At 62.8% G+C, this 13,362-nt stretch overlaps 1 protein-coding gene across 1 annotated transcript in view; it reads right to left on the reverse strand.

Annotated features, from left to right (window-relative positions):
- The window catches only part of LOC104293575 (diacylglycerol kinase beta-like), an 18,455-nt gene extending 6,144 nt beyond the window's left edge, over positions 1-12,311 (reverse strand). The window contains exons 1-19 of the mRNA XM_009893088.1: positions 12,245-12,311; positions 10,110-10,186; positions 8,631-8,796; positions 8,315-8,377; positions 7,609-7,848; positions 6,346-6,516; positions 6,187-6,236; positions 5,530-5,604; positions 5,323-5,442; positions 4,228-4,345; positions 3,966-4,054; positions 3,423-3,539; positions 3,235-3,333; positions 2,994-3,107; positions 2,823-2,896; positions 2,619-2,693; positions 2,451-2,536; positions 2,155-2,244; positions 1,703-1,860 (exon numbers count right to left, since the gene is read on the reverse strand). Of these exons, the coding sequence (XP_009891390.1) occupies positions 1,703-1,860; positions 2,155-2,244; positions 2,451-2,536; positions 2,619-2,693; positions 2,823-2,896; positions 2,994-3,107; positions 3,235-3,333; positions 3,423-3,539; positions 3,966-4,054; positions 4,228-4,345; positions 5,323-5,442; positions 5,530-5,604; positions 6,187-6,236; positions 6,346-6,516; positions 7,609-7,848; positions 8,315-8,377; positions 8,631-8,796; positions 10,110-10,186; positions 12,245-12,311 (2,049 nt within the window). The remainder of the gene's footprint in view (positions 1-1,702; positions 1,861-2,154; positions 2,245-2,450; positions 2,537-2,618; positions 2,694-2,822; positions 2,897-2,993; positions 3,108-3,234; positions 3,334-3,422; positions 3,540-3,965; positions 4,055-4,227; positions 4,346-5,322; positions 5,443-5,529; positions 5,605-6,186; positions 6,237-6,345; positions 6,517-7,608; positions 7,849-8,314; positions 8,378-8,630; positions 8,797-10,109; positions 10,187-12,244) is intronic.
- Positions 12,312-13,362: the final 1,051 nt, after the last annotated feature.

Below are 13,362 nucleotides of genomic sequence, written 5' to 3' on the forward strand. Positions count from 1 at the left end.
TGGAGGCGTCCTGCGGGGAGAGGGAGCGCAGGGACATCGGTGGCATGGCAGGGAAATAGAAGCCCCCCCTGCTCTGCGCCCCACCAGCACACGCCAGGATAAGGGGGCTCAGCTCTTCGCCCTCGCTACCAGCCCCCGTGGGACCGGGACGCAGCACAGGGGCTGTGCCGGGGTGATGGAGGCACCCTCAGCCTGGCTGCTTGCAGAGCGTTGAAGGGGCTCATTAAGCGAGACATAATTAGCACACTTGGCCTCCTTCCCTCATCACAGGGGCTCTGCATGGAGGTGGTGCTGAGGGAGGGAGGAAGGGCTACTGGCGGGGCAGCAGGGACACCCCAGGAGCCAGCACCCCCACAAATCCCCTGGCAGGGTGGCATCTCTCCTGGAAACCCATCGCAACCTCTCCTGTGCAGGTTGGGGGCTGTTTAAGCCCGACTCGGAAGCTGTCACCAAATGCCACCTGCAGTGACACCCCCTGAGCTGATGTGACACTAGAAGCATCCCGCAGCACGGCCACGTGGGTGACCCATGTCAGGTACACCGCTCAGGCACCGGTGGCCCAGGATGAAACCACTGCAAGCCCCCTGGAAGAGAAGCACGTTCCACTCTGCTGCTCCCAGGATAGACCCCCGGGGCTGGGGAAAGCCCCCGTGCCACAGGGCAACCATCCTCCCCGGGCTCCCTAACCTCCCTGGGACAGGAAAACATGGGGGAACGTAGGTCCGAGCACCAAAGCGGGGTTTTGCAGATGGGTGCCGTCTTGGCAAAAGCTTCAGGTGGGCTGTCCAGTGGATCTCATCCCGTCCCCGGGACCTCAAACTTCCCTGAACCTCATTTAAGCTCCTCACACACTTGCTCTTGCAACATTCCCAGCTGAGAAGAGAGAAATTCCATGCCTCTTTACGCATTCAAGTGCTGCCACTACAAATGAGAATAGAATCATAGGTTTACGTTGGAAGGGACCTTGAAGATCATGAAGTTCCAACCCCCCTGCCATAGGCAGGGACACCTCCCACCAGTCCAGGTTGCCCAGGGCCACGTCCAGCCTGGCCTTGAACACCTCCAGGGATGGGGCCTCAACAACCTCTCTGGGCAACCTGTTAGAAGCAGAAAAACAACCCCAGGAGGCAAAGGGAGGTTGGGAACATGAGCAAGGAAGAGCAGGGAGGGAGAGTCCCTGGTTTGGGAGACCCAAGCTCAAACGTAGAGTTCCAGCACACACTTCGAAAGGCTTTTATGGTCTCTCTGGGATGTCACCAGGAACCAGCCCCTGCTCCCGGGAATTAACTCGGGGCTGGCTCAGAAGAGGGCTAAGGATGAGTCTAGGAGGAGACGGGGAGGGCAGGGTTGGGGGCTGGCATCCCTTGAGTGCACCCACTGGGCTGGATTGCTTCATGGCAGCCGAGGCATTTCCCACCGCCTGTGTGGGTAACGCCACTGGGAATCCACTGATCCGGGTGGGTTTGAGGCTGTGGCTGTGCTGGAGCAACAGCTCCCATGCTCCACTCCCCTCTGGAGCTCTTCCCTCTGCTTTGCCGTGGCCGGGGGGCTCTGGTGGGCATGGCACCCTTCGGCCACCTATTACTAGCCCTGTGCTGTGCCCCTCTCTCCAGCTAAAATGCGCGTGTGCTACACCCTGGGCTGCCATCCGGACCTATCCCTGTCCCCCAGACCCATCCCTGCTCCACTCAGTACTCACCACCCCGATGGAGAAGTAGTTGTTGATGATGGTGGATGGGACAGGGTCTCCATTGGCCTCTCTGTCACTGGGAATGACGTCTATCTGCCAGCGGTCCAGCATCACCTCTGTGCTGTGCTCGATGTCCTTCAGGACCTTCATCAGGTTGCCTCCTTCATAGCCTGTAAGGAAAACAAGGTGGGTGTCTGGGGAGGATGAAGGAGAACGAAGGGCCATGTCACATGGAGCCAGAGGCAGTTGGGTGCCGAGTTTCCAGGGCAGCTGCTATGGCACCAGCGAAATGCCCGGCTCATCCTTGCAGCGGCGGCAGATTTCACCTAAAGACACGGCTCTCCCAGATGAAACGAGATGCAGCCCTGAAAGGTGGGAGGGGTCCCCGGGACAGCACCCACCCAGCCGCACCGGGTGGTCCTCATGGGCCAGCCGCCCCTTGGGCGATGCTCGCCTGGGCTCACCTCCTCCCCAGCGCAGGCACCGGGCCAGGTCATTGCCCGTTCCCAGGGGCAGGACAGCCACCGGCGGGTGCTTCACCAAGTTCGCCTTGTCTGCAATTCAAAAGAAAGAGAGGTTTGGGGCTGAAAGGGCTCATTCCCTTCTCCTCTCCATGTCCCTCTTCGGCTGGCACCCCAGGTGGGGGGAGCCTGGGGGCGATGCTGTTGGTCCTGCTCTCGCCAGGGGAATATTGGGAACCCGGGGCTGATTGCCAAGGACACGGGCGGATGATGCTCTGCTGGAGTCACTCCTCGCTCACCTATGCAGTCCAGGATCCAGCCCACCGTGCCGTCCCCTCCGCAGGCCAGGACGCGGAAATCCGGAGTGTCCCGAAAAAAGCTCAACCTGGAGAAAGCCAGGAGAGACAAGGGGTGATGTGGGGGAGCAGGGACTGGCGGGGGGGGGCAGAGGATTAGCATCTCCGTACCCTGGCGCGGGCCCGCCGCGGTCCAGGTTGTACACTTGGCGTGGATTGAGCAGGTAGTGAAATTTCCGGAGGACCCTGGGGAAAGAAAGGAGTGATGGATGCCGCAGGGGCGAGTCCTGCTCTGGGAGTGATGCTGGGGCAGCCGGAGGGACCGGCAGCTCCTGATACTGGGGGGATGCTCTCCCCAGGCAGGACCCCACCTACCGCTCCCCTTGCCTTCCTCCGCTCTTGGGGTTCACAAGCACCAGGAGGGGGTGTGTCCCAGGCCGGGGGCTGATCTGGAGGGCAGAAAGGGCGGCTGCGAACATCTGGCCGCCATGGGGCTCGGCACGTACCCAGGACATAGCTTCCCAGCAGCCCAACGCGGCATCCTACCTGCAGACCTTGCCCTTCTACCGTGGTGGAGTTGAACTTGAAGCCCTGGCTGTCCTCGGGGCTGGTGCTGGCAGGGGAGTCGCTCTCCGATCTCCGGCAGTGGGACTGCCTGTCCTTTGGGGAACAGAGGTGCGGATGCGCGCGCCGCCCCGAGAAGGCAGTGCCGAGGGAGGCAGGTCAGCCATGGCCATGCCCTGCCGGCTCCCTGCTGCCCGCCCAGCGGCAAGGAGGGGGCACCTACCAGGACGACAGGGCAGATGTAGGAGGGCAGCAAGATGTGGTCCCGCAGCGGGCCCCCGTCGCACTCCGGCTTCACGTGGGAGGCACATTTGTTATGGAGCTGGAGGGGAATGGGAGGAAAGGACGTCGGGCAGGGGACACCGGGTCGGTGCTGGGTGCAGCCCAGGCTCCCAGCATCCACATACTCACAGTGACTTGGCACCAGACGCAGTGCAGGCCGGTGATGCCCTGGTAGCACTTGATGCTCTTATGGCATCTGTCGCACTTGACGGGGGAATTGCCCTCGATCCAGGTGTGCTGCATCACCTGCAAGGCACGGGGGGGAGGAGGGCACTGTGGGCGCAGCACTCACCGACCCACCGGCATCTCCTCTCCGCTAAGGGCTGCTGCCGTGATTTTCACCATGCAGGGATGCTGGCTGACCCAAATCAGCCCCTCACAGGGCCACCTTCCCTCCCTGCTGCTCCACACAGCACATCGGGGCCACCCATTCCCCACCCAGAGCTGCGGCAAACCTCGGGGCCAGGGGTCCTGCGGGTCTCCCGGGGGATGGAGCCCACCCTGCCAGGCTCTGGATGCTGGGAATGCCCACGAGCTGCTACCCAGGGGAAAATCCAGGGCAAAAAGCCATGGGGGACCAGGGCAGGAGACTGAGGGGCCAGCGCAGTGCTGCCTCCAGGGAGGCTCTACAGGAGACCCACCAGCTCAGAAACGTGCCAGCCGCCTACTCACGCTCGTGTTTCTCTTGGATTTCACGTAGGTGCTTATGCAGGAGGCGATGTCTTTGGACACGCACCTCTCGTGGACGGTGTACTTGCAGACTGGCGGGAGAGAAGAAGGTGGTGAGCATTACCCCTTGGCACGGTCGCTGCCCCCTCCCTGCTCACCCCAGGCACCCGCAGGGCTCGACCAGTCCTCGCTCCCTGGGGCACAGGGATGGGGTGGGAGCCAACGGCTTGGGGGTGTGACGGTCTGGCAAGGGTCCACGACTCACAGGAGCAGCAGAGGCCCTGCTTGCGGACCCCCAGCAGCATGGTGCGGCAGAAGTTGCAGTAGGCAGGTTTCTTGAAGTGCTTCAGCCTCCAGGCGTGCTGCCCATCATCCTTCACATTCTGCAGGGCAGGAGAGCGGAAGGCCAGGGGGGTCACTCCTCTGCCGGGGGTCCTAACCCACCACTGTTATCAGCTTTTCATCCCATAAAAGCCCCCAGTGTGGCTGTGGGAGTTCGCTCCCAGCAGGACCACTGGCTGCCCCTGCTCCCCGCTGTTTCCCCGAGCATCCCTGCTGCCGCATCCTCCCATTCCCTGGGCACATCCAGCTCCAGGCACCGAGCTCCGGCTCCCCATGGCCCCTTGGCACAGCCCGGCTTGCAGGGATGCTCTGCCAGTGGCCAACGGGAAGGAGGTGACTCCGTATCTGGGGTCAGGTCACTGCCATCATGGGGTGACCAAAGCAAACTGCTTGCATCTGGGTCTGGGCACGAGCCACTTAAAATTGCCCATTTTCTTGAATCTTCCTGCCAGAAAACCTGTTCCCACCCCCCGCCCCGGCCCCCCGCCACCTTTCCGTGGGAAGCAAACACCCAGCTGAGCAAATCACCAGGGGAGCAAAACCCCAGATTTTCCCTGCAAGCTGTCATCTGATGACCAGGAACGCACCTCGATGAAAGGCAGCCCAAAAGGATGAAAAAAACCCCACAGGGAAATAAGGGGGGGCTGTCCCAAACCACCCCACCTCTGCTCCTTGAAGCTCACCCCCGGAGAGGCACTGGGATTTTAGGTGCTCATCTCATTTTTTGATTAACTATTCATCGAACCGGGGCACGCTACGATCCCAAGGAGCGAGCCCAGCCTGCCCGGGCATGGTGGCTGGCAACAACCGCAGCTCAAAATGGAGCTTGTAAAGATTTCGGGAGGGCAAAGGCCGGTCAGCAGAGGCAGGGTTGGACGGGCGTGCGGCGCGTTGCTGGGGGTAGGGTGCCCTCCCGTGGTCCCTGTGCACCCTCCAGCGCCGCCAGCGCCGAGCTTTCCTCCGGGAGCGGGCACAGCGGCTAGATGCGGCCAAAGCAGGTCCCCATGCAGGCACTCACCGTCTCCATCCCCAGGAGGACCAGTAAGGGGATGGTGGTCATGCCACCCCGGATCCACTCCTCCAGCGTCACAGTCCCATCATGGTTGTAGTCGATCTCCTCCATCATCGCCTTCAAGATCTGGAGGAGATGCGGTGAGACAGCGATGCTGCCTGTGAACGCTGGCTGCCAAGACCCCCCGCCGACCCCCCAAGCCCCGGCACTCACAGGCTTCAGCTCGGTGGAGTCCCACTCCAGGTACTCGGCCACGTGCACCATCTGGTTGATGATACGATCCAGCTCCTGAGCACAGAAAGATGATGGCGCCTGGCACTTAGGGACGCTTCGGGCATGAGCGGAGTGTGCAGCCTCAAGCCCCCAAACTGGGGACATATGAGGTCTATGACCCTGATACATCCAAGGTTGTCCCGGACCCCCTCCCGCACAGGGGGCCAGTGACACCCCACTTCTTGGTGGGTGCTGGGTGCTGCTTTCTCCTCTGCCAGAAAACCTGCAGTGGGTTTTCCCTCGGAAAAACTGCTCTGATACAACAGATTTTTTACTTGCAATGAGTTTCAAGTGGGATACCCAAAGGACAAAGAGAAGAACATCCCAGGGAGGGGGAGGGGGGGGATGTTGTGCACGATTTTTTCCTTTGCTGAAACACCGTGACCTGATGTAGAGCTACAATTACTGGTGAGTGGATTTTCTGGAGCTGCTGCCGGACGCTGCAGGGCTGCTGCGCCGCTGCCTTCCTCCTCCTCCCTTCCCACAGCCCTCTTTTAGCTCAGAGTGCCTCGCTGGGGGAGCAGGCACCCCAAAAGGGCCCTGCGTGTCTCCAGCACCCCCAGCGGCCCTGGCTCTCTCTCCCGAGGGAAGGCTCACCGAGCTGTCCAGGAGGCCATTTCCATCAGTATCGTAGAGGCGAAACATAACTGGAGGGAGAAGAGAAGCCGGTGGCCGGTTAGAGCCCAGCACTGGGGCACCCCATGCTCGGTGCGAGGGCTGTGGGATGGGGGTCCACAGTCCCAGGGTCCCACTTACACTCCAGCTTGTCCTCTGCCCTTCCCCTCTCCAGCAGGGACAGGTAGCAGACGATGTCCTTCAGATGGACCACCTGGGCCAGGGGGGCAGGGGACGGCGGGGGGGCGGCTTTCAGGGAGCTGTGGCTCTTCCGCAGGCTGAAGGGTAACCTCTTCTCCATGCTCCGCGTGCCTGCGGGCAGGGAGCAGGGGATGAGGGCCACGCACAGGGGGACAAGGAGCCGTCCCCAGCTGGGATACGGGGCTGGCAGCACGTGCAAAGTCCAGGGCAGGGACCCATTTGGCGTGGGGCGGGCAAGGTGCAGAGGATGTGGGGCTGGGTGCCATGGCAGGAGCAGGGCTGGGCACATGATGGGGACACAGGGATGGGTGCCACGGCAGGAGCAAGGCTGGGCACACAGTGGGGACATAGGGAGAGGTGCCATGGCAGGAGCAGGGCTGGGCACACAATGGGGACACAGGGACAGGTACCACGGCAGGAGCAGGGCTGGGCACATGATGGCCACGGCAGGAGCAGGGCTGGGCAGATGATGGGGACGCAGGGGTGGGTGCCACGGCAGGAGCAGGGCTGGGCACATGATGGGGACACAGGGATGGGTGCCACGGCAGGAGCAGGGCTGGGCACACAATGGGGACACAGGGGCAGGTACCACGGCAGGAGCAGGGCTGGGCACATGATGGGGACACGGGGATGGGTGCCATGGCAGGAGCAGGGATGGGCATTGCCAGTTGGTCCCCGGCACGCAGACCACCGCACCTCCGGCACTGTGGATGCAGGTGGGATGAGTGCTGGGACCCCACGGGGACTTCCCCTGCCGCAGACAAGCACCCAGCCGGAAGGAGCAAGAAGCTCGGCTGGTGGCGGGGCGGCTCGCCGGGGTGCCAGGACAGCCCACGCTGCCGGCGGCAGCCTTTGGCAGATGGCTGCTCCTGGCAGAGGGGCCCTTCCCAACGCTCCGCTCCTCGGTGGCTGGCAGGAGCGGGGCTGGAGGCAGCCGTGACTCACCGCTCCAATCGCCCCTCACCAGGAGATGCTGCCAGGTAATTAAGACATTGCCCGGCTCTGCAGGATGGGACCAGCGGCTTAAGTTTGCAAAGCAAAGGTGTCAAGATGCCAGGAACCCACCAAGTTTGGAAGGTCACCATCACCACACTGAGGACCTGACCAGCTGCACCGCCAAGGCAAAGCGCAGCTCCACGGGTTGGAAAACCAGGGAGGGCTTGTCACTGCCGGTGTCCCCTGTGGAGCCCCAGCCAAGCTCACCTGGCGACTGAGGGCTGAGCAGGGATCCGGAGGAGATCTTCGAAGAGCCCGAGGAGTTGTGAGCAGAAGGAGTGCCAGTGGTGGACTTCTGGGAGGACGACCTGGACCAGCTGGGGGAGGCGTTGGCAATCGACGCTGGGGTGAGGGATGCCGGCTGCGGCTCAGCCGCATTGCTGTGGCAGCTCTTGGGCTCAGGCGTGTGTCGTCCCAGGGCACTTAGGAGCGTTTTCCCATTGATCCCTGCAAAGCCGACAGACACCGGTGGGCAGTGTGACAGCAGGGCGCCCGTGCCCAGCAAAGCCCTTCCTCCAGGAACCCTGCCTGGGTGCTCGTCGCTTGCCCTGGGTCTTCTTTGCTAGCCCCAAAGCAGGCTAGCATTCCAACCCCAGAGCTCTCTGAGTGGCCCTTCACCCTCCTGCCTGGCGCAGTTGTTCCCAGTAGCGCTCCGGTCCCCAGATGCTGGCCACCATGGTGCTTGGGACCAGGCAGGGAGGACGTGGTCCCCCGCCACCGTGCCCCACCATGGCAGCTGAGCACCAGGGGAGGGTTCTCCCTGTTCTTTTGCAGTTTATAGTCCTTTCAGCATATGTCTCCACGTGCTGCGAATCCAGCCGGGCAGGGGCCGGGGATGGCAGAAGCTGGGTGCCTGGCACACATCCCCTGCTCCGGGTGCAGCCGCCTGCTCGGTGGCCACCAGCACCAGTACCTGTGACAGGGGCGCAGGCCACCTGGGTCTGGATGGAGATGCCGGCGTCGAGTGACTTGGGCTCTGAACGCGCGGAGGAAAGGGAGGAGTCAGTGCCATGGTGCCCTGTGGGTCCCCACCCCCCGGGAAAGCCTTCTCCTCCCTGGAGCAGAGCAGGGGTGCGGGAGCCCATCCATCGGATGCTGGGCTGGGTGCTGGCCCCAATGCCACCCACTGCGGGTGCCCCCCAGCAACCTTGGTCCCATGGGGCAGCGTGGGAGCGAGTCCACCGTGCCACGGCGTGCCTGGCTGGGCGGCGGGGACTGGGCTGGCTCACCGAGGGTGGTGAGCTGCGAGACACCGGGGCTCTGGCGCTGGGTCTCGGGGGAGGCTTGGTGTATCTTCCGCTTGAAGGAGGTGAAGAGGTGTTGGCAAAGCTCTTCAGGCACGTCCGCCTCCAGGTAGGTCTTCATGAAGAGGCGAAAGCCCTCGTAGTCGATGGGCTGGGGAGGGGACAGAGAAGGATGGTGGAGGTGACCCGGGCACGCCATGGGGGTGCGGAGCTGCTGGTGGAGGGGGTTCTGTGCCCTGGGCCCCCCTCACCAGGCACATTAACTTCCCAAAACCACTCGGCTTCCCAGATCCCAGCAGTGGGATATAACCTAAAGGGACCCAGAGGCAGCAGGGCCAGAAATCCCTGGTGCCAGCTGGCTGCTGGGGGCTAGTGCAGCTGAGCCAGGCCAGCGGCCATGGGAGCAGGGAGGGGAGCCGCAGCAGACGGGGTAGGAGCTGAGGGAGGGCAGAGCTGGGGCGGGATGGCAGTTACGGGTGGTGGGGCAGCAGCCGCCTCACCTGCCTGGGGGTCTGCAGCTAGCGGACCCCTGCAGATGGCTGCAGGGGCAGGAGGTTCTGCCAGAGCCGGGTGCTCAGCAAATGATTGAGGAATTAAATACAGCCCTTCTGGCACAGCCGAAGGAGGCTGGGGGTGCTGGAGATAGAGGGGTGTAACGAGCTGTGCTCTGAAAGCCTCCCGCTCCCCCCGGGGCAGGGCACTGAGCAGTGGGACCCTCCAGCCTACCCCCACCCCCCCGGGACTATCATCCTCCTGAGGTCTCCTCGCCTCCTCCTTCCCCGCTGGGCATCCCTGTCGCATCAGGACGTTGCCTTCCCAACGGTGTTCGTGGCCCCAGCTGGAGCCAGGGTCCTGTGGTGCCCTTGAATAGCGGGGTCGTTTTGCTGCCCCTTCTCGCCACGTTCAGCCCACCGATTTTTTTTGTGTTTCGCCTCGTTTCTTAGTGATTACATCCCCCATGCAAGGCTCCGTCCTGCTGGTGCACTAATAGGTCTCTCTGAAAGCACCGCTTGGAAAAAATAACCCCAACCTTCCCCAGGCGAGAGCGAGAAGGCACAGGGCCTTCCCCATCCCCATGCTGGCAACACCAAAATCATTTGCTTTTAGGGGAAGAGAGAGTAAATCCCTCCCCGCTTCTGCCTGGCAAGGAGACGCCTCAATCGCTGCAGCCAGCGTGGGATGGCAGCGCAGCCGCGGGGTCCCAGCAGCATCGGTGGGATGGAGTGGGATGGTCCCATGGCAAGCCTGCTCCCTGGGGTGGCCAGGGACCGGGAAAGATACTCGCTGTGTGTGGGAACACCTTTCCCAGTCCTGAGAGCACGGTCATGGGGAGAGACAGGGGGCAGACAGGCAGACCCGCCTCCTCCTGGCTGCGTCTAGCTGGGGAAACTGGGCCGGGGGAGCTGGTGGGGGGCTGGGAGCTGCCAGCAGCATGGGGGGAGGCTGGAGGGGACAGGGCCATACCTGTTCGGGGTTGTACCTCGAGAGGACGCCGTCCCCGTGGAACTCCTCCAGGACATCCTTGAGCTTCTTGGTGGAGTCTGGGGGGACAAGGGCATGGCACTGAGCACAGCGCCAGCAAGCCCCCTTTGCCCTTATGCCACCAGGAGCATGGTGCAGACGGGTTTATCTGCTGGGTATACAATTCCTGGTCCTCTCTAAGGGCCACCCGTGCCCTGCTTCCCCCCCCCCATACTTTGAAGGGCAGGGCATATATGTAAATCTGGCTGGCAGGGATGGGTCCTTTTCCTTCTACCTGTATGTAAATAAATACAGACCCAGAACAAAGCTACAACACTGGGCAAGGACAGCCCGGAGCACTCCCTGGGGGGACACTGAGCACAAAGCCTGCCGCAGCCCCTCCACAAAGGTTTTGGGGGGCTGCCCCCACCCTGAGACACTGCTGGCACCTCCTTGGCAGCCTGAGCCATCCCCGGAGCCTGCCCTGGGCTGCCCATCTGCATCTCCAGGACGTGCCAGGAGGGAGAGGACTGGGAGGCAAAGGGGAGCCCAAGAGCCCCCCTGGGCTGTCCTAGGGTCTGCTCAGCATCACAGCACGAGGTGAACCGGGTCAGGACATAGAACAATATTGCCCCGTGCAAACTTCCACACAAATAGGAAACGGCCCATGAGTTTCCCTGACTGGGCGTCCTCAGGGCTGGAGGGACATCGGTCCTTCCGAAATAGAGAAATAAGGGAAAAATGGAAAAAAAGGATCAAGGGGAGGGAACGTTCAGCCCTAACCTTCAGACACATATCTCCAGGCACATGCATTTAAAGGGCTCTCGGACATGCCAGCCCTGTTAATTACTGTGAAATCCTCTCTCCAAGCAGGGGGCTGCGCCGGCTACTGCTCCCCACAGCTTTCTGCTGGGGATGGAGCTTGGCACTGGACCACGACTCTCCGGGGTGCCTGGGGCAGGTCTGGGGGTCACAGAGCCCAACCAGGGGGCCAGCGTGCACTCGAGGAGGGGGTTCCTGGCCCCAGGGCTGGGGACTCCTCCAGCCCAGTGCCAGGCCACCTTCCTGGGGAGGAGGAGGCTGCCCGCGCTGCAGCCTTGCTCGCCAAATTTTCATTAACGAAACCAAGACGCCGTACGTGCTCTGAGCTCAGCGTTACAGATGGCATTTGGTCTGTGATTCAAGCAAGCAGCGCCCGTTCTCCGGCGAGGCAGGAGGAGACGCAGACAGCAATGCTGCACACACACCTCTGCCTGCCCCTGCCTGGTGTAGACACAGGCAGCCCCGACCTGGTTCACATCGCCCCCATGATGCGCAGCAGCCCTGAGGACAGCCCCGGGGCGGCTCATGGGGTCCCCTTTGCCTCCCAGTCCCCTGAGCAGCCGCAGGAGCCTGCTCACCCCTGGGACCGTGCCGCCTCCCACAAAGCGACACCCCTGAGATTTCACACCCCTTCTCCCTTCATCCCGCAGGTCCCGGCTGGGCTTTCCTGCCTGTCCTGCCCCGCTCGCAGCACCTCCCTGGGCTGCACCGCTTCTCCATCGCCTGCCGCACACCCGCACGCCGGCTCTCTGGCAGGCAGGACCCTGAGGACCTGGTTTCGGCCCCCTGGGTTTTGCTCAGGGTCCCTCCCCAGCCGCTGGCAGCCCCAGGACCCCCCGGCACCACCACCACCAACCTCCTCTCCTCGGCAGGAGCCGCAGGAGAGGGCCGCTCTGCAAAAGTGCTGAGTGAAATTACCGCAGCGGATTGGCAACCCGAGGCGAGCCGTGCAGCAGCTCTGCGTGTTTAGGAAAAGCCAGTCTGCTTTCCTCGTTGGCATTTTGCTTCGTTAACGAACGTGGGAGCCGGCCGCCTTCGGAGGGACCGAGCTGCGCTCACATGTGCGTCCCCCTAAAGCAGGGGGGCTTGTGCGCAGTGAAATCCTTCCAGGCATGCAGGCACGGCCGTGCACCCCCAGCCACTGCGGGGGGTCGGGGACCTTCCCAGCCTCCCCATCCAAACCCCAAAAAGTCATCTAGTTCTCCAGGAGGACACCAATCTGGCACAGATCCACAGGACTTTTTAAAACCCCTCCCCCTGCCCCAGGCAGGGGGGATGCATGGTGGTCCCAGGCAGGGGGGGCACGGGGTACTCACAGTCTGTGTACTGCTGGAGCTGGGCAAACTCAGCGGGGCTGAGCGAGATCCACCCGCCATCGCTCATCGTTGGGCGGTGGGCCCCAAAGAGGGGGCCACGAGCTGCTGCGCTCCCCGTGCCGGGCTCGGTGCCGAAGGTCCCGGCCGGCCGCTTGGTCACATAGGCACCGTGAGGGGCACGGGGGGCGCTTGGCCGGCTGGCACCATCCTGCTGAGCCCGTGGATGGCAAAGCCCAGAGCTTTGGAGCAGCCGGTCAGCACCTTCCTCCCTAGAGAGGGGATGGAAAGAGAGGAGGGGGTGAGCGGGGGGCTCACAGGATGGGGGGTGAGCACAAGGAGGAATGCAGAGCCCCTCGCCAGGTGACCGTCCCCGCGGGAGCCCTCTGCCATGGCGGTGCCACCCGCACTGGCCGCAGCTCGCCAGAGGCAAGGCAAACGCCGTGGGCAGGGCAAGGAGCTTGTTGCCTTATGCCACCCCCACAGCATTTTGCAGGGGACCCCATCGCAAGAGGAGCAGAAGGAAGGACACAATTAATTAGAGGAGACACGGTGCCCGGAGGCAGGGGAGCCGAAGGAATTGGGAACTCCCAGCTCACGCCTCCACCTCCGAAGCCGGCGGTGACCTTTAGCTGGTGGCTCGGCCACCGCCGAAAATCATTGTAAATGAAAATCTGCCTTCAAAAACAGATGAGAGGGAAAAACCTGCGCCGTGGAGGAAGTGTCAGAAGGCCTCTGACCAAGCGGCCCTCTCCCGCCCATCCATTCGCCGGCTTCGGCATTTATTAGCTTTTCCACTTAACTGAATCGGTCGCAGGGGAAAGGGCAGCATCCCGAGGAGGCGGTTGCTCTTCGAGGAGCAGATGAGAGCAATTGGATCTCCATTTTAGGGCTGTCTCCCTGCTGAATGTTGGCTCCTGGTTTCCACCAGCCTGAGCTGACGGGCCAGGGAAAGCGGTGCAAGGGCCAGCTGGGGAGGGCCACGCGATGCGGGGAGATGCTCAGGGAGCACCCACACCCCTTGTAGCCAGCTGGGCTGCCTATGGCGCCTCTCTGTTTGCGGGAAAAGGCATTTGATTGAGGCGAGCAAGTCATTTTGGGGAGCTGCTGCATCCCAGGTG

Source organism: Charadrius vociferus, unplaced genomic scaffold (genome assembly GCF_000708025.1).
Source record: "Charadrius vociferus isolate BGI_N301 unplaced genomic scaffold, ASM70802v2 scaffold559, whole genome shotgun sequence".
Classification (NCBI taxonomy): Eukaryota; Metazoa; Chordata; class Aves; order Charadriiformes; family Charadriidae; genus Charadrius; species Charadrius vociferus.